This window comes from Trichosurus vulpecula, chromosome 9 (genome assembly GCF_011100635.1).
Source record: "Trichosurus vulpecula isolate mTriVul1 chromosome 9, mTriVul1.pri, whole genome shotgun sequence".
Lineage (NCBI taxonomy): Eukaryota > Metazoa > Chordata > Mammalia > Diprotodontia > Phalangeridae > Trichosurus > Trichosurus vulpecula.
The window spans coordinates 193,321,288-193,343,774 of record NC_050581.1 but is presented as its reverse complement, the minus strand read 5'-3'; the positions used below and the strand labels follow the sequence as shown (position 1 = coordinate 193,343,774).

General features: G+C 44.7%; 1 protein-coding gene across 4 annotated transcripts in view; it reads left to right on the top strand.

The window, feature by feature from the left end:
* CCDC66 (coiled-coil domain containing 66) overlaps positions 1-21,243 on the top strand; it is a 52,213-nt gene extending 30,970 nt beyond the window's left edge. For 3 of the 4 annotated variants that reach the window (XM_036738582.1, XM_036738583.1, XM_036738585.1), the window contains 10 exons: positions 142-395; positions 634-718; positions 5,896-6,057; positions 13,041-13,185; positions 13,973-14,116; positions 15,514-15,989; positions 16,403-16,440; positions 18,617-18,810; positions 19,348-19,472; positions 20,924-21,243. In XM_036738582.1, the coding sequence (XP_036594477.1) occupies positions 142-395; positions 634-718; positions 5,896-6,057; positions 13,041-13,185; positions 13,973-14,116; positions 15,514-15,989; positions 16,403-16,440; positions 18,617-18,810; positions 19,348-19,472; positions 20,924-21,007 (1,707 nt within the window). In that variant the 3' untranslated portion in view covers positions 21,008-21,243. Of the gene's footprint in view, positions 1-141; positions 396-633; positions 719-5,895; positions 6,058-13,040; positions 13,186-13,972; positions 14,117-15,513; positions 15,990-16,402; positions 16,441-18,616; positions 18,811-19,347; positions 19,473-20,923 lie in introns of those variants that run through there. The other variant, XM_036738584.1, reaches the window with a different exon arrangement.
* Positions 21,244-22,487: the final 1,244 nt, after the last annotated feature.

The following is a 22,487-nucleotide window of genomic DNA, read 5'->3' as shown; positions in this document are numbered from 1 at the left end:
GATGAAGGACCTTGCCCTTGCTACCAAGTTTTCCCTGGATACTGGCCACTTTTGGTTGTGTGGAGTTAGGCAAGTAATTTATTCCCCTGCTTGGTAGGGATAATAGCCTGGCCATAAGGGATTTCTTTATTTTCTTGTCAGGGTGAAGAACATGACAGATGGGCCATGCATTTTGATTCCTTAAAACACTATCCCAATTCTCAGTCTCAACTCTCCTCTCGTGCAACCCAGAAACAACCCGACTACTTCTGTCTGTCCCCGGACACTCAGGAAATGACTGATGTTAGCAGTCCTTATACACCTTTATCTGGAAGCCAACTTGGGCCTACAGAGGAGGAGGAGAACTTGGGGAAACCTATTCAGGATACAGCTACCACAAACATTGAGAAAACCAAGTGAGTGTCCCTCTCATGTTGTAACTGTCTGCATCAGTCTTTGTGAATTTAAGAAGGCAGTTCTTCACCTCTCTCTTTTTTTCAGTTCATGTTAAATTAGCCTGCTTCTCATTTTAGGATTTTTGTTTGTAATACAAATATTGAGTTGGGTTTTCCCTCAGGAGGAAAATAGTCAACATTTCATTAAAGAAAGGTTTTTTTTTTTAATTGACAATTGTGGATGTATTTATCTTTTTAGTTTCCTGCGCTCTATGACTGCCCTCCTGGATCCTGCTCAAATTGAGGAAAGAGATAGACGAAGACAAAAACAGTTAGAACATCAGGTAATGTATTAGAAAATTGCAACCTCTGCTCCAGTGGTGAAATTAAATTACCTCAAATGACGTTGTACAATATGAAAATTGAAAGTCCTGGTGTAAAGGATCTCTTTCTGAAATTTTTGCTTGGGGGCCCAGAAAGTCACCTTAGAATTCTTGTCTTGTCCTAGAGTTTTCCTTTCTGTTGCAAAAAAGAATTATGATGTTAGGATTGTATTGCTAAGTAGGGCCAAGGGGAAAATAACTTCCTAGTAAGACAATCTACTTAAATATGTCAACCTTTTCTGTAAATTTGTGTAACACTTAAGTTAGCCCTGAGTGTGTTTTTTCTGATTTCATTTCAACCTTTCAGACCCTTATGTAAAGTAGATGTCATAGACTGAGCCCCCCTGCCTTGTTCACAAGATTACAAGCTAGACTTTTACCTGCTAGAACTAATTTGTAATTCTACAGTTCTTAGTTAAAGGAGTTTTTGTTGTTTCTCAGAACTGCTTTCCTGAATCTATTTCTGAACCTTCCTTTGTTCTGAGAAAGAACCAGGGCTGTGCTGTAGCCCTGGGTTGGTGGGAGGTTCCTTGAGGCAGGAAGGGCACCAGCAAATGGAGCAAGGACCATGTCAGGGAAGGCTGTGCTTGTCAGGAGAGGAAAAAATGAAGGGATTTGTAGTTTTTAGGAAAATAATCGGAAGGGGGTTGTGGGGGCCAATTGTATTGGGAGCTCTCTAAAGTCTGTCAAGAGGAGCACTGGCTGGAACACTCCATGACGCTTGTGCTAGCACATCTGGCCCCTGCTCACTGAGAGAGCTGGGACTAGATGGTGGGAGGGTCTCACGAGTCATCCCTGAGAAGCCGCTGATCAGTAAAGCCTCAGCGATTTCGTTCACTTACACCTGTTCTTACTGGGATCTTTCTTCCATTCTGAGCCTTAGCAGGAGCTAGGAAAGAGTGTGGGCTTGGGGGTCAGGAGATGGGGCTTCTGGTACCCTGGATCACCTTGGGCAAGTTTACGTTGGTGGAAAATCTGAATTGCAAAATAGGTTCTTGATGTGATTTTACCACTTTCAGGTACAAATGGTGAATCGATGAGTCATGTGGACATTCCCTTTCCCATGTTAAAATTCTGCATGATTAGGAGCCACTAGGAGAAAGTTGCCCCTTTTCTTGATTGGTTAGGATGTCACTACTCTTGTTCAGAGTGCACGGGGGACTATTAAGAATAACCCTGTAACACACTGGTTGAAATCCAGAGCAAATGTTCTGGTCCACTTTTCCTGTTTCTATTCCAGAACTGAGTTGGCAAGATTGATCTATGTAAAAGCTTCTTTTTTATGTCCACTAAAAAAAAGCTGAATGAAATCTTTCTAGTTGACCAAAATAAAAAATAGGTAGGCATGATAGAACAATCTTGTCCTATTGAGGCCAAATCTGGTCTACCACGTTCAAGCAAGAAAGAACATACCATACATAGATCTACTGAAAGAACTAGGGCTTTGTTCCTACAGAAAAGTAGGCTTAGAAGGAAACATGAGAGCTCTCTTCAAGTCTCCTGAAGGTCTGGAATTCAGACTTAATCTAATCAGTCCTAAAGGGCCCAGTTGAGAGGGTCAGTGGAATTTGCAGAGTCTTGGCTCCATGTGTGTGAGAACTGCCCTAAAGAGGAATGGGTGGTTCCCCTTCTCAGGGATCTTTAAGCAGAGATGGGTGATCATGTATCTGGTGTGTTGTAGAAGATCCTTATTCACATGGGATGGTCTAGGTGGCCACAGAGTTCCTGTCCAACTTGGAGACAAAATGGCAGAGCATTAACTGGGCCTTTGAGGAATTTTCTTTCTTTATAACTATGCCCATTTTCTATCACTAACACCACCCCCATTCATCCCTTCAGGTGGTTGGAAGCATCACAGTTTCATCAGTAAAGTGATTTCTAAAGGCACTCACTGAAACATCAGCATTACTTTGTACAGTCTTAGTCATGTGCAGCATTTTAAAATTTTTATATGATTTTCTTAGAAAACAGAATGAAACAGTTAAATACTTAGGAGAACTCTAAGTTACAAATGTCTTAAAATACACTCTCCTCTCCTCTCCATCTCTTTGTTCACTCCAGTCTCCACTGAAGAGGCAGGCCTTCTCTTTGAGGCCAACCCATCTGCCTGGCCCTTTGGTCCTTGGCCTCCATCCAACTGGCCCCACCCTCATCCTCCCTCTGACTGACAGGTCCTAAAGCCACTGGACTTACTGAGTAGGCGGGGCTTGCATGGTCATTGGTCCCTTGGCAGCTGTTGAGAAGGATGGATTGGAGGGGGGCGGGTCTAAGAAAGCAGATCAATTAGAGGGCTATTGAAAGAGTTCAGAATAGGACTGGTAGTTGTGTGAATGGAGCACAGGGGGCTTGTCTGAGAAGGAAGCAAACAAGCATTTATTGAGCACCTACTACGTGCCAGGCACCATGCTAAGTGCTTTACGTATATTATTTGATCCTCCCAACAGCCTTGTGAGACAGGCGCTGTCATTATTCTTTTATAGTCGAGGAAGCTGAGGTGACCCACGGTTAACTGAGTTTCCAAGGGTCCCAGAGCTAGTAAGCATCTGAGCCTGGATTTGAACTCATTTTCCTCACACCATGACACACGTCACCCCAGCCCTACTCAGTAATTCCAGTAGCTTCAGGATGTGCCAGGCATTGCTAAGTGCTGGGAATATCATGAAAGGCAAAAATCTGGGCCTTGCTCTCATGGAGCTTCTAGTCTGATGGGAAAACAACACGCAGACAGCTACGTACAGCCCAGGAGTGCATGCAGGGCTTGAGGGGGATTATCCCGGGGAAGAAACTGACTCTTAAGGAGAGCCAGGAAGGACTTCTTGTAGAAGGTGAAACATAAAAGGAAGCTAGGGTGTTACAAGGAGGAAAAGGGGCCATAACAAGGCCCAGTGGAGAATGGACTGCTCTGTGCAAAGATGAAGAGGAGGACACTGGATCAGAGAGTCTGTGGGCATGAGCTGGAGGTGGAAGAAGGCCTCCTCAGCAGCTTATGTGGATTGAATTACTTGCCATTTCTGGGCAGATGATCCTCAGCTGCCTTTCCTGCCCTGACTCAACATGTCCAAAGTAGGACTCTCTCTTTTCCCCCTAAACCTCCTCCCTTCCCTATCATTGGTGAGGGCATCACCACTCTCCCAGGCCCAGCCTAGGTATCATCCAGGACTAGTCGTTGTCTCTCTGCTGCCAGACCCGGCTGTTGTCAAAGCTTGTGATTTCACCTGTGCACTTCGACAATCCTCTGCCCCTCCACCCCCACTGTGGCCTCAGTCTCTCCCCACTCCAGTCCATCCTCCATTCAGCCACTAAGGTGATTTTCCTAAAGCAAAGGTCTGACCATGTCACCACCCCCCCCACCCCCCACTCAATAAACTCCACTGGCTCCCACTTGCCTCTAGGAACAAATACAAAATGCTGTGTTTGGCCTTCAAAGCTCTTCATGACCTGCCCCTTCCCATTCCTCCAAGGCTTCTTACACCTTATTCTCTAAGACACACTCTTCAATCCAGTGACACTGGCCCCCTGGCTGTTCCAAAAACAAGGTGCTCAGTCTCTCAGTGCTAGTTCTTTTCTCAGGTTGTCTGCTATACCTGAGGCAAATTCTCCTTCCTTCTCTCCCTGGCTTCCTCTAAGTCCCAGCTAAAATCTGACCTTCTTCAGGAAGCCTTCCCCACCCCCCTTAATCCCAGGGCCTTCCCTCTGTTCATTATCTCTACCCTACATGTATTTGTTTGCATGTTGAGTGTATCCACAGTACATGGCATGTATTTGGTGCTTAATAAATGTTAATTGACTGACACAGAAGGGAGAAATAGGGTATAAAGGGCTTTGAATGCCAAACAGAAGATTTGCCATTGACCCTCACAGTAATAGGGTTCCACCAGACTTTAATGAGTTGGAGGATGGCATGGTCAGTCCTTTAGGAAGATCACCGGTGACCATCTGGAGAATGGATTGGAGCGGGGAGAGACTTGGAGCAAGCAGACCCACCAGCAGGCCGTAGTTGAGGCATGAGGTGATAAGGGCCTGCCCTAGAGTGATGGTAATGTCAGAGGAGAGAAGGGGGCATATTGGAGAGAGGATGTAGAAGTGTCAATAGGCCCTGGCACCATATTGGATGGGGGTGGGGGGGTGGCAGTGAGGGCTAGTGAGTTGAAGGTGACTTCTGGGTTGTGAGCTTGATGGACTGGGAGGAGGTGGGGGGAAGGGTGTTAAGTTCGGGATATTTTGAGTTTTAGGATGTTTTTAGAACATCCAGTTTGGGATGTCCAATGGGCAGCTAGAACTGCAAGATTGGCAGTCAGGAGAGAATGTGGAGAGAGACCAAGAGATCTGGGAATCACCTGTACAGAGATAATAACAGAATCCAAGGGAGCTAATGTCATCGCCAATAGCAACGGTGCAGATGGAGAAGGGGCAGCCCAGGACAGAGCCTTGGGGGACACCCCAAGGGACTAAGATGAAGTGGTCAGACAGGGAGGAGGAGAAGCGGGAGAGAGCAGTGTCACAGAAATCTGGCAAGAAGAAGAGAGGGTTTGATGGGGTCCGAGGCTTCAGAGAGGTCAGGAGATTGGGGAGTGATAAAGCAAATGGCCAACTGCTCCAGGATCTGTGCCAAGAAAACCCTAGATGGGGTTTTGGAGTAGTCAGCAAATGGCTGTTTGCTTCTTGTCTCCCCCTAGATCATGAGCCTCTTTTGTATCCCAGCAGGCAGTGCAACGCCCAGCACATAGTTGGTGTTTAATAAACATTGAGCAGCTATTGTACATTATAAACACCTCTTGCCAAAGCTCCATTTCAGTGCTTACTGACCCCCCAGGAAATGAAAAATATGAAAAAAAAACCCTCCTAGTACTTTTAGAAAATTAGAGCCAGGGAAATCTAGAAAGAAATGGAGTATTATTCCTTTGCAGCATAGGAGAGGGCTGCAGGGTGGTCTGCAACTCTCCTCCATCCCAGATAAAGATGAATTGGGCAATATTTAACAAAACAAAAATACCTAGAACATAGATAATGTTAACAGAGGGTTTTCTGAGTCAACCCACAGGGATCCTTTCAGACAGCTTAGTAGCGTCCATTTCTATTTGAGTTGGACACCACTGGCTTAGACCCTTAACACTGTGTCTGTCTTGTTTTGTGAGTAGAAGGCCATCACTGCCCAGGTGGAGGAGAAGCGAAGGAAGAAGCAGCTGGAGGAGCAGCAGAGGAGACAGGAGGAAGAGGAGGAGGAGCGTCGCCTGGCAAGGGAACGAGAAGAGATGCAGAGGCGATTTGAGGAAGACTTGCTTCAGCAGAAGCGCAAGGAGGTGAGTGAGGATCTTGGTAGCGGCTGCTACGCTTTTTGTAGGGGCCTGCACCTTTACTTACAAGAAGAGAAAGCTGGAGGGGAACCATTAAGCCAGAAAACAGTGATCAGACTTCTGCCTTGCAGAAAATACAGTTGTATTAGAGTGAAAACAGCTGAGGCTTTGCATCCATCTCCAGTGGAAAGTCCAGTTGAACCATCAAAGATTGGTTACCACATGACTCATTTGAACATCGATGAGAGTTTATGGTGAGGTTATAATGAGAACATTTAGAAAGGCGTCATGATTTTCAGGTGGTTGTCCGTCTGTGCTAGCTTTTAAAACAGCCAACACTCGTCACAGCATCAGCAGGCAGCTCTGTAAACATCTATTGAGTCTCTTACAGCCAATGAACAAATGACTGTCCATCAATATTAACAAAGTAAAAGGAATTCGTGCTACAAATCTATAATTGCTGAGGCCTGTAGTATTCAGGACCTGTTAGTCTCTGCTCTTCCTCCCGCTCACCCAAAGCACGGAGCCCTTTCCCCAGAGGGATCCAGGAGGCCCGCCTTTGCCTTCCACCAGGTATTCCTCCTAGTCTCACCCCTCATTCCTTCTAGGCCAAAGTTGCTGACTTACAAGGTGACAGCAAGCAGCTTTCTTTTACCAACATGGTCAGGCAAGGTGGCCAGAGTGGCTCCTGTAGAATCTGGCTGCAGCTGTTAGGCCACACCTGGACATTATAACAAGATTTTCTGGAGCAATCAATATTAACTTCTGTTGCATTACTTCAGTATTTTCAAAAATTTAAGAAGCCTGGTGGCACCCCTCCTGTCCAAGATCTTTGCAGAATCACCAAAGGTGGCCTAACAAACACACTGCCCCTCTCAGTCCCCTACAGTGACCTTTGTCCAGCCTCAGTGACTTCTCTCCTTACTTACCTTAGGCTCCAACTCTGTTAGCCATAGAGGACCTGTAAGGGCTCACTGGCCTTCTTATCAATTTTGTCCTTCCCTCAGTAGTTTTCGAAAATCCTTTTTTGTTGTCCTTATAGGTGATAGTCAGCATCCTTTGTATTTAGGCCTCTAAAGATTTTATTACCAACTCTAATTAGATGATCATGTTTTGCAAATTGTCAGGTCATGTCATCATACTTTTGTTAAGCACTTACTGTGGGCCAGGCCATGTGCTAAACACTGGATTTACAAAGAAAAGTAATTACATCATTTTCTCTTCCCAAGTTGTCCCTTCTGCTTTGTGTGGCCTCGGGTTTGGCAGATTTATATAGTTACATCCCTCCTTCCTGATCAGATTTGGAAGACTCCAGATATATTTGTATTTGCCCTTGTTAGCTGGGCTCCACCTCCAAGAGAAAACCTGGCATTTGTATTATATATTAAGCTGTGGCCCAGAAAATACAAACCTCCTTTTCAGAAGCCATCTTGTTAACCTGCTGTTCTCTTCTGAATCTCCAGCTTTAATCAGGAGCAGTGATTTTAAAAATACCATTTGGGCCTCTCAAGGCTCCAGCGTTTTTGCTCAGGACTTCATAATCCTTCGCTATTGCTAGTTGAAGATAAGGGCCTTAGAGGGGAAATGAGGCAGCAGACAGGAAGTGAACAGGTTCTGAAGATAGAGAATAGAATTTGAATTTCAAATCAAAGCTTAAAAAGCAGGAATGACAGGCCCTTAGCCAAGGATAGAGCATAGCTAACAATAGCCAGAATATATTTGCCTGCAAGCAGGGAGGCTCTTTGAGATCTGTTCCAGTTTTATAGATCCAAAAGACAGGCTCTCAGAGAAATGAAGTAGTTTGCTCAACCTGCACACCTGAAGAGGACTTTTAAACTGGAATCGAAAAGGCAAAAAAACCTCCTGTGAGCACTAAGCCCCACCAAGAGTGCCAGCCACAATCCAGGAGGAGACTGACAGCAGAGAAGCTGGTGATTTATAAGAAGGCAAGGGACATCCAAGAAGAAGGCGGGCAGTCCTCATGCTTACAGCTTCAGCTCTCTGTCCACAAATGTAAAGCGTGCGAGTACAAAAACTAACTCGATATCATAACACGAGAAATTAATGCAACCTAATTAGTGTCTTAGACTGCAACCAGAATATGGGAATGAAAGGGTACATGTTTAAATAAAAAGTATGGTGGAACGGCTAGGTACATGTAGACCTAGCTCTCTCCTCTATTTCCTCCTGTCTGTTTCTGAACCAAAGTATCTATGGAAATGCTAGTATGGCCATCGAGTAGATTGTGGGCTGTGAAAAGCAGCAGGAAGCAGATGATGAATGCTGGGAGCAGGTGTGGGACCAGGCTAGAGTCAGAATGGAGGAGACTTTCACTGGCGCTCTCTCCTAAAAGCAAAGCAGCCGGGAAGTGTTGGTTGGCCTGTCATGGGAAAACATGACCCTGGAAACTGGGGTGGTGCTAGACACGGAGGGCAGTAGTGGGCGTGGCTTATGCCCCCCAAATTTTCCTGAAAGTGGGTAGCAAAGAGTTAATAGGATGGCAAGACACCTTGGCCTAAGATGCTTCTTAAAAAATAGAAGTTATCTTTTGCTTTTACATCTCTTACATTTCCCCTGTAACCCTCCCTCTCCCAGAACATCATTCCTTCAAGCAGAATCTTTTGTTAAAAAGAAGAGGAAATAGAGGGAAAATGTCTGTGAGAGTTCCCAGCACATTAAAAAGGAAATCCAGTACTCTATTCGTTGTTGGACAGCTGTGGCCGCCCTGTTTCTGCCGAGGACGGGCAGGCCTCTTCTCTTGGGCCAAGCTTGTCTTTTCAGATTTCACAGCGTTCATTTGTGATTGTTTGTGGTGCTTCTTTGTATCTGTATCTTTGGAGTCGTCATGTGTTCTGTCTTGTCGGCTTGGCTGCCTTCATTTCGCATCAGCGTAGTTACATCTTCCCATGGTTCTCTACACTCCACTCACCTCATGCAGCACAGTTGGTTTAGCTCTTCTCGGGTTGGTTGATGTCTGCTTTTTTCTTTTTTTTAAGTGCTGCTATCGATATTTTGGTATCTGTGAGGTTTTCTTTGTCAGTGACGTCCTTGTGTTAAATGCCAAACAGTGGACTCTCTGGGTCAAACAGATCATTCCAACTGCTTTCCAGAAAAGTTGTCCTCATTCATAGATCCACCAACAATGCATCAGCATGCCTCTCCAAGAACTCTATAACACTGACTCTCCCCGTCTTTGTCTTCTTTGCCATTTTACTGGATTTGGGGTGAAACCTAAGGGTTTTTATCTGGCACTTCTTTTCTCATTAATGACTTGGAGGACTGTCTTGTAGGGTTGTTAATCTCCTTTCAGTTAAGGTTTGTTCATTTGCTTGGACCATTTATCTTTTGAGGAATGCCTTTCTGAACTACTATTCTAAAGGGGATGGGATGGTGCCCTCAACAATGAAATTCTGATGGTACAAACACAAATAATCCTGAAGAAGAAAAGAAGGAAGTACCTTGATTGAAGTAGCTCTGTAGGGAACTGATCATTTCAGTCCAGTAAACATTCCTACGGGCAGGGCCCTGGGGATTCCAAAGCCAGAATGGAGCAGCCTCCGCCCCAGGAAGATCACACCATGTCCACAGGGTGGGTACAGAACTCTCGAAGTGATCAAGAGGGGTCGTTGTGGAAGAGATGGCAGCAGAGCTGATCCTTGGAGAAGCAAAAAGGTGGCGTGCACTCGCAGTCTGGGAGGCAGGAGATGAGATGGGGCATGCTGGGGAGTCGTCTGGATCACTTTGACTGGAAATGGATAAAGGCCAGTAATGTGAAGTAAGTGGAGCAAGATGGGGGAGAGCCACATCTGGCAGGGGAAGAACGTGATGTGGAAGCCATGGAGAACCAGTGACTGATACACTGAGGTCTTTTTTGGGAAGATCAGCTTGGCAGCAGCCTAAAGGGGAAAACTTGCTAACAGCTGGAGCTGTCTAGAAGGGCAGGGAATTGTCCTCCTTCCCTGCTGGAAGGACCTACTTTGGGGTGTCCTGTAGACAGCGCTGCTGCCTGGCTGTGGCCTGAGATGGTCCTGGTAAAGGAAGACGTAAAAGATGATCATGGCAGTGCTCTGTGCTCACAAGCACTTGAGAGGGATCTCAGCTGGGAAGTAGGTACAGTCAGAGAGGCGACTAAGGAAAACAGACTTGGCCACGCAGCTGCTATCTGGAGGCTGGGTTTCAACTCGGCTCCTCCTGACACCAAGCACAGTATCCATAGATGCTCATGGCCCATCAAAGATGTCTGATTACATTGATAGAGGCTTTCCCTCCACAAGCACGTATCTCCATCCCTTTGGTACTACAGCTTGTGGCTCTTCGAGGCAGCTGGTAGGGACTGAGACCACAGACCCTGATGCCCAATTGGTAGCACCCCCAAGGAAAGGACTGTGGAGGGCACATGGGCTGCCAGGTCTGGGCTTCACCTTCAGGCCCTGAGGAGGTATCATAGAACAACACTTGGAAAATCTCTGAGAGCAAAAGAGGGAATCGCCCAAACAGCCTGTGATGAGTTCCCTGATCTAGAGCTGAGAGAGCCCAGGGGCTCTGCTGGGCCAGCCCTCACACGTTACACCTGCCCCAGCCTCACCAAACCAGCTGATACACTGCAGTGCACGGGGCTCACCACCACACGATGGGGAGAGCTCTACATGTGGGCAAGGCTTGAAGGAAAATCGTTTCGTTAAAGTTTTTAGGACAGAATTATTTTGTTTTTTTAAATCACCAGAGGTAGTCACAGGGCTGAAGTTTATCTAAGAGCCGCGTGACTGTAGCATTGGACACTGCTGAGCAGCCTTCTCTTCTGAGAGGCACCAAAGCAGCCTAGTGGACAAAGCTCTGGGCCAGGAGTCAGGAAGGCCTGAGTTCAAATCCAGTCTCAAAGACTAGCTGTGTGACCCTGGGCAAGTCACTTAACTACTGTCTGCCTCAGTTTCCTCAGCTGTAAAATGGGGATCATAATAGCACCTGCATCCCGGGTTTCTTGTGAGAATCAAGTAAGTGCTTAGCAGAGTGCCTGGCACACAGTAAGTACTGTCTAAATGATAGCTGTTATTACGGAGATTATTTAAGAGCCGCCTGCCTCAGGCTCCTCCTGTCAAAAGAGGATCATGACAGCACCTTACATATGCTGTAGAAACGTTACCTGTGGTAATATTAACTCACCTCCCTGGAGTCCATCAGTTAATCACCTGGTATTTTATTTAGCTCTTCAGTGCCAGACGCTCTGTGGACGCAGACAGTGAAGGCCCCTCTGCAGACCCTGGGAGCTTCCACTGTAACTGAGGAGACAAGGGCAGTTACAGTTATATACCGAATATCAAGAGAAACAAAGCAGGAGGTATTTTGAGAGGGAGACCAGAGATTCTGCCCAGACTGGGCCTGGATTTCGTGGCTCCTCCCTTTGTCTCCGGTGGGCTTTGCTACCCCAGACCCCAAAATGGGCTGGCTCAAAACCGGAACGGATCCAGACAGAGCATTCAGAACCCTGCTTAGAGCTCATCAATCCCATGTTCTGGATGACAGTCCATCTATTTCCCGGCTCCCTACAAACATGCCCAAGGCTCTCTCGTTTTTTAAAAAACAAGCATCCCTTCAAACTATCACACTTTTCCTTTGAAGCCAAACTCTTAGAAGTCTACACATTACTTCTACTTCCTATCCCTTCTGAACCCCATCACTCACTAGAACATCTCCCTTGAAGGCAGGAAGGAAGCACCTACTGTGTGCACAGGCCCTGTGCTAAGTGCTTTACTGTCTCACATATTGAGGATCTCTGAATTGCCAGTCCAGTTCCATCTTTGGTCTTTCTGTAGCATGACAAGATTCACTACCCTCTCTCTTCTCCAGGTTTCTGTGGTCCTCCACCATCACTGCTAGCCTGCCTAGCTCTGGGTATGCCCCCCATTCTGTCCTAGGCCGCCTTCTCTCTCTCTGCACTGCCTCAATGACCTCGCCAGCTGCCAAAGGTTCCACAAGTCTCTCTTCCGCCTGGGACACTCCTGAATTCCAGTACCAAACCACTGCGTAGTGACTGCCAGATGGGGAGTCCAAACTCACTGTGGCTTGTTTCCAGTCTCCATGATGTCCGTCATCTGTCTCTTCTGTTCACCATTCAGGCACCGCCCCCTCTCTCTGCTCCAAACTGCTGCCAGGATGACATACCTCAGTTGCTTGTCTGAGCATGCTTGGGGACAGCATCACAGCGTGGCTCTCACCCACCTCTCTGGGCTTATTCTATGTTACTCCCTTTCATACACATGTATAGTTGGGCCAGGCTGGCCTATGTGCTCTTCCTCATGGGACTTTCCATCCTGAAGCCTTTGCCCAGGCTGTCATAGACCCTTTCCTGGCCTCTTAAAATTCCCAGCGTAAAGCACCAGCTCTGACATGAGGCCCTTCCTAATTCCCAATAGCTTCCAGGCCCTCATTTTGTTTATACTTGTATGTGCACCTATTGGATTCCCAAAAAGAACATAAACTTCCCGAAGGCATGCATGTTTTCTACCTTTATGTTCTCAGTCGCTGGCACACAGTAAGTGGTTAATAAATGCTTATTGTTGAACAACTCTATCCATGCAGAGAAGGGGATACAGATCACTTGCCTTAAGGTCTGAAATACTAGATTGGAAGCTCCTATGTCATTTAATAGGCCATTTAATGTCATTTAATAAAGCTTCATTTGATTTAAAAAAAAAAGGCAAATCTGAAGAAACTACCAGAATAACTAAAAATACAAACCTCTGTGTTTTACCTGGTATGCCTGTGCAAAGGGACTGACTTAAGTCCTTAACAGTTAACTTGGTCAATAATCAAGAATACTTAAAACAGTATCTTTCTATTTGTGGTCTCGTATTTAAGGAATAAAAGGTTGAAATGATAAGCCAAAAAATCCTTTCTTTAGAGTCTAGAGGGAGGGAGGGAGGCATGAGGCTCGGTTCCAAGAAAACTTTTCATCCAATTAAAAGTCCTTTCCGTGTTTCTCTTAATCATAGGAAATGATGACTCTTAAGACAAATGAGCTGTATCAGACCATGCAAAAAGCACAGGAGTTGGCGCAGAGACTGAAGCAAGAGCAGCGCATCCGAGAGCTGGAGCAGAAAGGCCATGACATCTCAAACCTGCTGCGCAATCTTGGCAGTGAGCAGGGGAGAGAGGGGCTCACGTGCACCACACATTCACATTCCATGGTCTGGGTGTCATTGGTCCCAGGGAGAATTGGGACTTTTGTTCCGTCTGGCTTCCCAAGAACAGAGGGAAAGCCTCAGGAGAGCCCCCATTGCTGTCTTCACGTATGGCAGATATTTGGTGTTGAGGGGCACAAGGCCTGGGATGGCCATGACAGAGATACTACAGATGAGGCAGAATCTGAACTCGGGTTTTCCTGACTCCAGGTGTAGGCAGCTAGGGGCCACCACAGTGCACAGATCGCTGGGCCTGTAGTCAGGAGTTCAAGTACCTGCCTCTGACACTTAAGAGCTCTGTGATTCTGAGCAAGTCTCTGTCTGCCTGTTCCCTCATCTCTAAAGCAGGGGTGACAATAGCACCTCCCTCCCAAGGTGGTTGTGAGGTTAGAATCTATGAAGTGCTTTCCCAGCATGCTGCGTGCATAGGCAAGGTTGGCAGACTGTGGCTCAGGTAGGTCATCACCTCCTTGGGAGGCCTTTTTAACAGCCAAAGGCCAGGAAGCAGCAGAGAACCTCCCGATTTCTACTCTCATCCTCTCTCCTGACTAGTTTCACGTTTTTTCCTGCTACAGCAAAAGTGATCAGAAATAAATAGGAAAATATGAATTCTATTGATACGACAGATCAAGCTCCCCATTTTACTGGGGCTTTATCTGTGACAGTATAAACAATTCATGTTCTTCTGGGAGCCCCCTGTAGTGTTCTCTCTTTGGTGTAAGCCCACCTTCTCTCCCTGGCAGGCGATGCGGGGCCGATGGAACAGAGCCTGGGCACCAGCAGCCTTTCACCTGCAAGACAAGACTTCTCCGACCAAGTGAGTGCTAAGGTCAGTCAAGGAATCAACACCATGGCATCTCCTCGAAAGGATACTGCTGTACAGACAGGTAATTGTTCAGAAATCAGGATTTGCCTCTTAAATTACTGAACTATTTTAATGGAAACAATGGGCATTAACCTCAGTTATATGTGAGGAGTCAGTGGTGTTTTATATTTTAATTGCTGAGGAAGCAGCATCCAGTTCACTTAATGCCCTGTCTGCCTCAGTTTCTTAATGTGTAAAAGGGGTATTATGTCTGCACTACCTTTGAGAGATTATCTTTTACCCTACTGTAAATTCACAGATAACAGCCTGCATTTATTATACACCTACCGTGTATACACTGGGGATACAAAAAGGCCACAGAGGTGGAGGCCCCTTCAGGGCGTGGGATCAGGAAAGGTGCTTGTAAAAGGTGGGATTTTAGCTGAGACACGACAGAAGCTGGGAGGAGAGATGACAGTGTCCCTAGATCAAAGGGTACGTGGGCTCTAACTGCCCAGCAGAGCATTCTGTATTTGAACCTGGAGGCAACAGAGCCCCTGGAGCTTAGAGCCAGGGGATGAAGTGGAGGTGAGCAGACCACATCCCAAGCCCCCATTGCAGTGGTCCCAGCATGAGATGACGAGGGCTTATGCCAGGATGGGGGCAGGTCTGAGAGATGCTGTGGGAGGTGAGAGACAGAGTGTCCAGGTGACCTGTTGGGATCCCATGTGTGCAGAGATAGGAGCTGAGCTGCCCCTTCACCATCCCTGAGGATTCCCCACTCCAGGCCCCTGGATGGGGCTGTGGCCAGCTCAGCTCGGCTTTCATCACTACGAGGAAATATTCAAACTAGCTGAGTTAACTCTGGTGGCAGAGTCCAGCTGGAAAGGAATTAACGTGCCTAATTTTTTAAAGTGTCCTCTGGTGTGCATCTGTTCTTTATTTAGCCAGCCAGTCCTGCTCAATTCAGCATTTATTAAATCACATGCTCAGTATCAGGAAGGAACGGCGTTTGATAAGAGGAGTTTACAGTCTAGTAGATAAAATGTTTAAAAGAAGTTCCCTCCCTGGGGAGTCTCGGTATCCCTCTATATCCTCCTTTAAGTGGGGAGGGGCCCATTCTGGATCTGTCCCTTTGCTTCCTTCTCGTCTTTACTGTCAAAATTTGACAAAATTGAAGGGCATTTTCCTATTTTCCCCATTCTCATGTTAAATTAGATTTAAAAAACAAAACACGCCTTCCACCTTGAAATCAACCCCCAAGTGTAAATGACTTGCTACTCCCCTGGCTTTTGGGTGGCCCCTACTTTGAACATCACATTATTAACTCTGTAATAAGGACTCCCTACATCTTAAGGGGATGGTTCATCTCGCTCTGTCCTCCAACTTGAACCAGAGGAAAAAACTTATGGAATGGTGGGGGTGGGGGGGTGTTATGGCAGACTGCCAAAGAAGTGACCCCAAATCTCTTTAATGTAGATGATTTGCACGCAGGAAGAGCCAGTAGTGCAGAAACACATGCTCAACCCATGACTGAGGGCATGCTCGTAGACCTTCTCTGTCCTGAGATTTCAGTAGAATTGGACAGACAATTTAACAGCAAGAAAAGTAAGAAAGAGGCACTGCCTGAAGACAAGAAAGCCCCCCCAGAGAAAGAAAACAGCCGCCATAATGACCTGTATGACCAGTTTGCAAGAACTAAGAAACAAACAAAACACAAAGGAAAATGTGCAAAGAGGCCTGACTGGAACATAAACAAGCCAGCCCAAAGGTACGTCCCTGCCTCAGAAAGGTACCCTAAACACCTGCAGAGGCAGCGGGAAGAAAAAAGGGTAAGGAGACAGATGGAACTGCTTCAGCTGCTAGAAAGAAACACTCCTGGCCACCTCTCAGGGCCCAGAGACAAGTCTCCTGAAGGCACCGATTCCAGAGCCGAGGGGCCCCATGGACACAAGGTAACTCATCAGCCAGGGCAATAGAGACGTGTCTAGTTCTGCAGAGTCACTCCCTAAAATATGACTTTAGTCCAGCTAAACAGGACTAGCTAATTGGCCTACCTAAATGCTATTCTGTCCTCAGATACTAGTTTTAAAATGTTAAATGTATTTTTATCAGTAAGTGCATCAAAATGCTGGCTTTTTTTCTATTTAAGTCAGTGACAGTGTTCTGATTAGCCCAGCACTTCTTAAACTGGGTCTTGACCCATGAGGTCTCAACCTGCAATTTGATAAGCACTGAAGGGGTCTAGAGTGGAAAAAACCCTGGTTTAGCCCAGCTTACTCCCTTCCTCTGAAAAACTCTAGCCATGGCCGCCACGTTGTTGTAATAACCTTCTGGGCTTGTTTGCCTTTTTTTTTTTTAATTCTAGGAAGAAGAATTGAAAAAAACCAACTGCAGCAAAGAAAGGTATTGACCAATTGTAAATGTTGTAGGTGTTGAAGGACCCGAGGAGGTTTATAGTACCTGGAATGGTTGTGTGGTGACGAAGGCTTGTTCTTTGAAAGTGGAGTAAGGCCGCTACTTTTCAAGTCTTAGAACTGAAAGAGAACTTTTTAAGTTCTCAAGCCCAGCACAAGTTTTATAAATGAGGAAATGAATTCAGTAAGCAAAAGGCACTGCAGATACAAAGATGAAAAGGCCCATGATCCCTCCCTTCAGAGAACAGATAGCAAACAGAGATGTGGAGGAAATAGCCTCGAGCTGAGCTTAGCATCATTGGAAAGGGTTTGAGCTGTGATTCCAGTAGGCCCAGGTAGAGGGAAGGAATATTAGAGTCAAATGGATCTCTATCCTCGTTGATTTGGGAATTCATAGGAGGAATGTATTCCAAAGAGGAGCAGCAGTCCTTCTGCCATTGACAGTAAGCTGAGGGACGGCTAACAAGGCCTGACAAAACCAGGATCCAGAGATTGGGCTACATTTAATAGGAAGGGCTGGTGAGTCTTAAAGGCATTCAGTCACACTCACAAGTACCAGCTCTCCATCTGTCAGTGACTGTGTGAGTTCACAGTGTTAACAGAGTAGCCCAAACCATTCCCACCACCTTTGCCTGCACTGAGAAAGTGTCCAAGACGACTAGGGAAATGCTAACAGTCTAACGCTATGCCCCAGGAAGAACCCCATCTGGAGCGTTGGCATAGTTTAGGAAGAGCACTAATAACCTGGAAAGAATCAAAAGGAAGGCAGCCAAGACAGCCGAATGCCACAAGTTAACTGGGGATGTTCAGCTTGGGAGGAAGGTATGGAACGGTTTAATCTGTGAGGCTCAACTGGACAGCACCAGAAGTGGTCCTTATGTGGTGTGGCCAAGAAGCAACTTTCATCTTGGTATAAAGAGAAAACTTTCTCACAACGTTCTCCCCCTTTGGGGGGCTTTACGCAGGCCTACCAACTAGTCCTGTTGAGCAAGAATACGTGAAGCAAGTTCATACCTGTGAGCAAGTCACTACCGCAGTTACGTAAATGGAACCTCAAATACCCAGATCACAAGGACACTGGGGTTCAAACCTTAAAAGTACTGTATAAGTGGCAGCTAGGGTATTACTAATTAATACCAACCAGTTGACTTTGGTTTAAGTAAAAGACTGTGCCTGGTATTAGAAATGTCAAATGTCAATACAGAGGTACTAAATACCACCGGATCTTAATAGTCTGGTGGGGGAGGAGGACAGATTCACAGATTGATCACTGGGCTGTGGACAGTAGTCAGAAGGCAGCATGTAAATTTAGCTTTAAAACGTGGGTACAAGGAGCAGACACAGGAAGGCATTTAGGGTTAGAGAACAAGGAGAATTCAGATTGACAGCCCACATTGGGGGGATGGACATGTGACTGATTGCTGAGGCCTTTGAATGCTAAGCCAAAAAGGTTTCTCTGCTCAAAATTTTGGGGGATTGACTTCTGAGGGGGGAGGACATGACCAAGTCTGTGGATAAGGAAGATTCCGTCCAGCCTGAGTATTTAGAGTGGATTCAATTGAGGACAAGTATAGGGCCTGTTACAAGGCCACTGAGGTGGTCCAGGACGATGGGGAGGAGAGCCAGTACTCTCATGGCAGCAGTAGGAACAGGACAAGACTACAGAGGTGGAGGCTTTGATGGCAAGATGCAAAGAGCTAGTGGTGTTAGGGAGTGATGAAAGAGCTGAGTCAGAAGAAAGGCTTTGTTTGGACACTGGAATGTAAAGGCAGAGGGGTCCTGGGAGCCACCATTTGGGAGGTGAACAGAGGTGAGGTCATGGGAGCTGTAAACTTACCTGTAAATCTACAAATGTAAATTGGTCAGTAGAGGCTAAATCTGAAACTGGGAAACTGAAGCTGTCAAGGGAAAGAATTAAGAAATGAACAGGACGAGGGCAGAACCTTAGGGAATCCTGTAGTCCTACTTTCCTTTTAATATCATTGTGAAATGAGATTACAGAATTGTTTCAGCGTGGACGAATTAGTGTTTTCTTTGAACAGAATTTAGATGGGATTTAAATATAACTTTACATAAGATAAATTTAGAACAGATTTATACTATGCTTTCTATGGGCTGAAATCCTTAAACCTAAAATCTGTAACTACTGCATTTTTTAAAAACAGATCTGAATCACCTCCTGTTCCAGCAGTAAAGAACCGATTACAACAAACACAGCTAAAACAGACCAGCACAGCACATCCCCCTGAACCTCCTCATTTCATCCCTTATGTCCGAACCAACGAAATCTACTGTCTGGATCCAGATGGGTCGTCGTCTGGACCTTCAGCCTATGATCCACAGAATCCCTATTTAAATGGTAAGAAAACTGTTTTGGGGATATCCCTGTGAAATCCTGAAACCCAGTATTTACGTGAATGAGTTCCAAGTGAGGTTCACAAAGTTTTGTTTTTTTTTTTTTAACATCATTCAGAGAAAAGCTGTAGAAAATAGCATCAGCCCTTTTGGCATTCCTGTCTCCCAGATTTTTATAGGCTCCTGCAGACTATCTTCTTCTCAGTCCCACCCACCACAACCCCTGCACATCTTTCTATACCAGCTGAGTGGGGCAGGGGGATGGAGTGCAAGGCCTGAGTTCAAATACAGCTTCAGACACTAGTAGTTTGGTGACCCTGGGCAAGTCACTTAATCTGCCTGCCTCAGTTTCCCCAACTGTAAAATGGAGGTGGGCTACCACCTACACACTTGGCACAGTGTCTGGCACATACTAGGCACTACATAAAATGCCTGTTATTCCCTTCCCCACCCACAGTGAGCCATAGCAAAAATTGAACCTAATCGGAATACATGTGAAATGATGGGAAATATTTTTTCGCCTCATTTTGTCTAACTTTAGATTCTGCCTACCGAGAACAGGTAATTGGCTCTGACAGCATGAGAGATCCACTTCTCAATCCCAACTTGGTGAAAAACAGAGACAGACAGCAAGCAATCCTTAAGGGACTCTCAGACCTGCGACAGGTACGAAGGGTTTTTTTTAAGCACAGCTTATGTCACAGTTCTAACATCTTATTAACTCATGTTATCTGTTGAATGAATTTTTAAGTATTATTACCTTAAGATGTCATTTAGACTAATAACAGTACAGGTTTGGCAACTTGTATAGAAAACCATAATCAGATCCCATTAGGATGATTCAAACTCCAGAACTGTGCTGCTAAATTTAGTATTTGAATATTCAACCCAACTATAGAATCATGAGTCAACTAAAACATTAATTCAAACATGATTTTATTAAATGAAAGTGTTACATTTTTTTATAAAGTTGAAGTAATTTTTAATAAACAATTCTACACAACCCCAAAATGATTAACGTAATCTGGTAAGAGAAGCGTAAAATTATTAAGCATCATCAGCGCTCAAGAATCAGAAAGCCAATAGCGAGATGTCAAGCAACTTTCTCACCGGTGCAAGTTGTCACACACAACATACTTCTGCCAGTATTCTTACTAACAGTCTTCATTTTCCTCACAGTTCTGTTTTTGCCCAAACCCAGGTTTTAACTATTCAGTCATCTTCCCAGCCAACGAGGGATGATGAGCACCCCCATTCCCCTGTCTCCTCTGGCTGATGACTGACCAAGTTTCAGAGTATTGTATCATATCCACAAGATAGGACGGTCAGCCTCTACCTGAGCAGTCGCTCTATTGAGCCCACCCTCCCTGGGCATAGCAGAGTCAAAGACTGAAAAACCACCTGAGAGAGAGTTACAGCAGGACTCACCTTTATTCAGACTGGATTGGGTTGTTCTTCATTGAAATAATTTTGAGTAAAACTTATGTTTTTAAAAAAAAAAGTTTTAAAAAAAGCTCTCTATCACAGGCTGCATGTGAATCAGTAATGATGTCTGTAAAAGGGCTTCTCAACTTTCATGGTTTGGTTTCTTCAATATAAAGCTACTCTGGAAACTACTTCGAAATGATCCGTTTCCTTAAACAATTTTACAAACAGTAATGGTTTCTTAGAGTTTGCTCTGTCACAGAACGGAAGATTTCATGTGATGTGACAAAATGTGTTAACTGAACATGTGGAGATTTGGGGGAGAGCCCACATCGGGAACCTTTTTGTTCTTTCTCTTCTTGTTTAAAAAACATGAGACACCACCCAGACTCCCCAGTTTACCAAGTGAGGTAAAGTTTTCGAGAAGAAATAAAATCTGAGGTCTGATGACCAAGACAGGCCATGTCTGAAAGCAAGTCCATAGCAGATCCAAATGACCCCACTCTAGAAAAGAGACAGTTTACAAGTACGGTAGCACTGCCACAAAGTCCAAACGAGAAATATGTGAGAATGGTTAGTTTTTATTAAGAACAGCTCCAGAGCTATACAGAGAATAGTAATGTTTAAATGTAAAATCTCAGTTAAAAGTTGAGAAATGATTTGTGATGCATGTGATGCCAATTTGATTTCAGGGCCTTCTCCAGAAGCAGAAAGAGCTGGAAACTCATCTCATTCCCTTAGCTTCAACTCAAGAGGACTTTGATTCTCCATTCTAACATACAGAAGTGAGAATGCATCAAGCCAAACTATTTATACTGGATTATTATTAGTTCTCATTACTGGCTTTACATTACTGGCATTACACTCATTAAATTATAAAATAACGTATTGATTCAGCGGCCATGTTTCTGCGCTTGAAATTCTTCAGGTTACTTTATTGAAAAATGATCTATTAAAAACTTTGTAGAATGTAAATATATTTTTTCAAAGAATAAAATGGTAAATGTTTTTTAAAAAATTCAGCAATTAGACCTCATCATTTTTATGCTCCAGTTCAACCAGTTATAAACAAGGTTTTACAAAAGATAGATTCTATTTACACTTACCTTAATATGGTCTCTCAAGTTTTCATGGTATTACAAAATACTTCACAACACTTTCTACGTAAGCCATGCATTTTACACATTAAATTTAAGGGTTACATGAAGGTGATGGCGTCAGTCCCCAAGTTGGGGGGGGATGGGCCCTATATGACCACAACACTAATAAATTATGATCTGTTTAATGACTGAAACAGCCCAATCTATGTTCACAATATTCACAGACTTTCATTCATAAAGAATTATGGCTTGCTCTTTTAGCCATAATTATGGACAGAGGGAGGAAATGACCAAAAAGCAAACAGAAGTAGTGCTTTTTAAAAAACACCAGCAGAATATAGAACCTACTCTGGTACCTTATGTCACAGAGATGGCTCTAGACCTTGAAAACCATGCCCAAGAACATCTGAAAACACAGGGCCTGGTCTGCCAAGGGCAGGAAGATTATTTTCCAGAAATGGGGAATTTTTTTATTAACAGGATTACTCACATCACTAAAATCTCAGGTTTGAAGTTTAATGACTGATTCCTGCTTCTATGACCTGGCCAAAACTAATAAGAAAAAATCTTTAACTTTGGTGGAGCAGAAAGGGATGGGAGGGTTACTATGTCTGAAGTTCACGGTTGCCATGTATGATCTCTACTAATACAAAGTAGATAGAAATCCACAGTTCCATTTGAAAGGACTAATTATGATGAATTTTAATTCAAGTTTTATTTTTCAAAATCAGAAAGTCTGAGACGGCCAAGAGAAGGTGACATTTTGACTATACTACACCAAAGAAAAGTCACCTTCCTAACACACTATAGCACTTTGTACAAAACTGTCCTGAAAAGCAAACACTCCATAACACAGCTAAAAAAGAATCCCAAACACTTGTAAATTGTTCCAAGATTTCAGGACTTTGAAACAAAAGCTAGAGACAACATTTTTAAATGAATCTGGACTGTGTATTAACTACTCTGGGCTTAACATTTATATGTAAAAAATGCTGTACAAAAATTAGAACAAAATAAATACAATAACTGATAATCATTTAGCAAAAAGTGGTTTGTATAGTCTGATATTACATTAGGAAAAAAAAAGAAAGCCAACACGCATTCAACTTTACATTAAGAGACTTCAGTCAGAAGCCCAAGTACAGGTCAAATACAA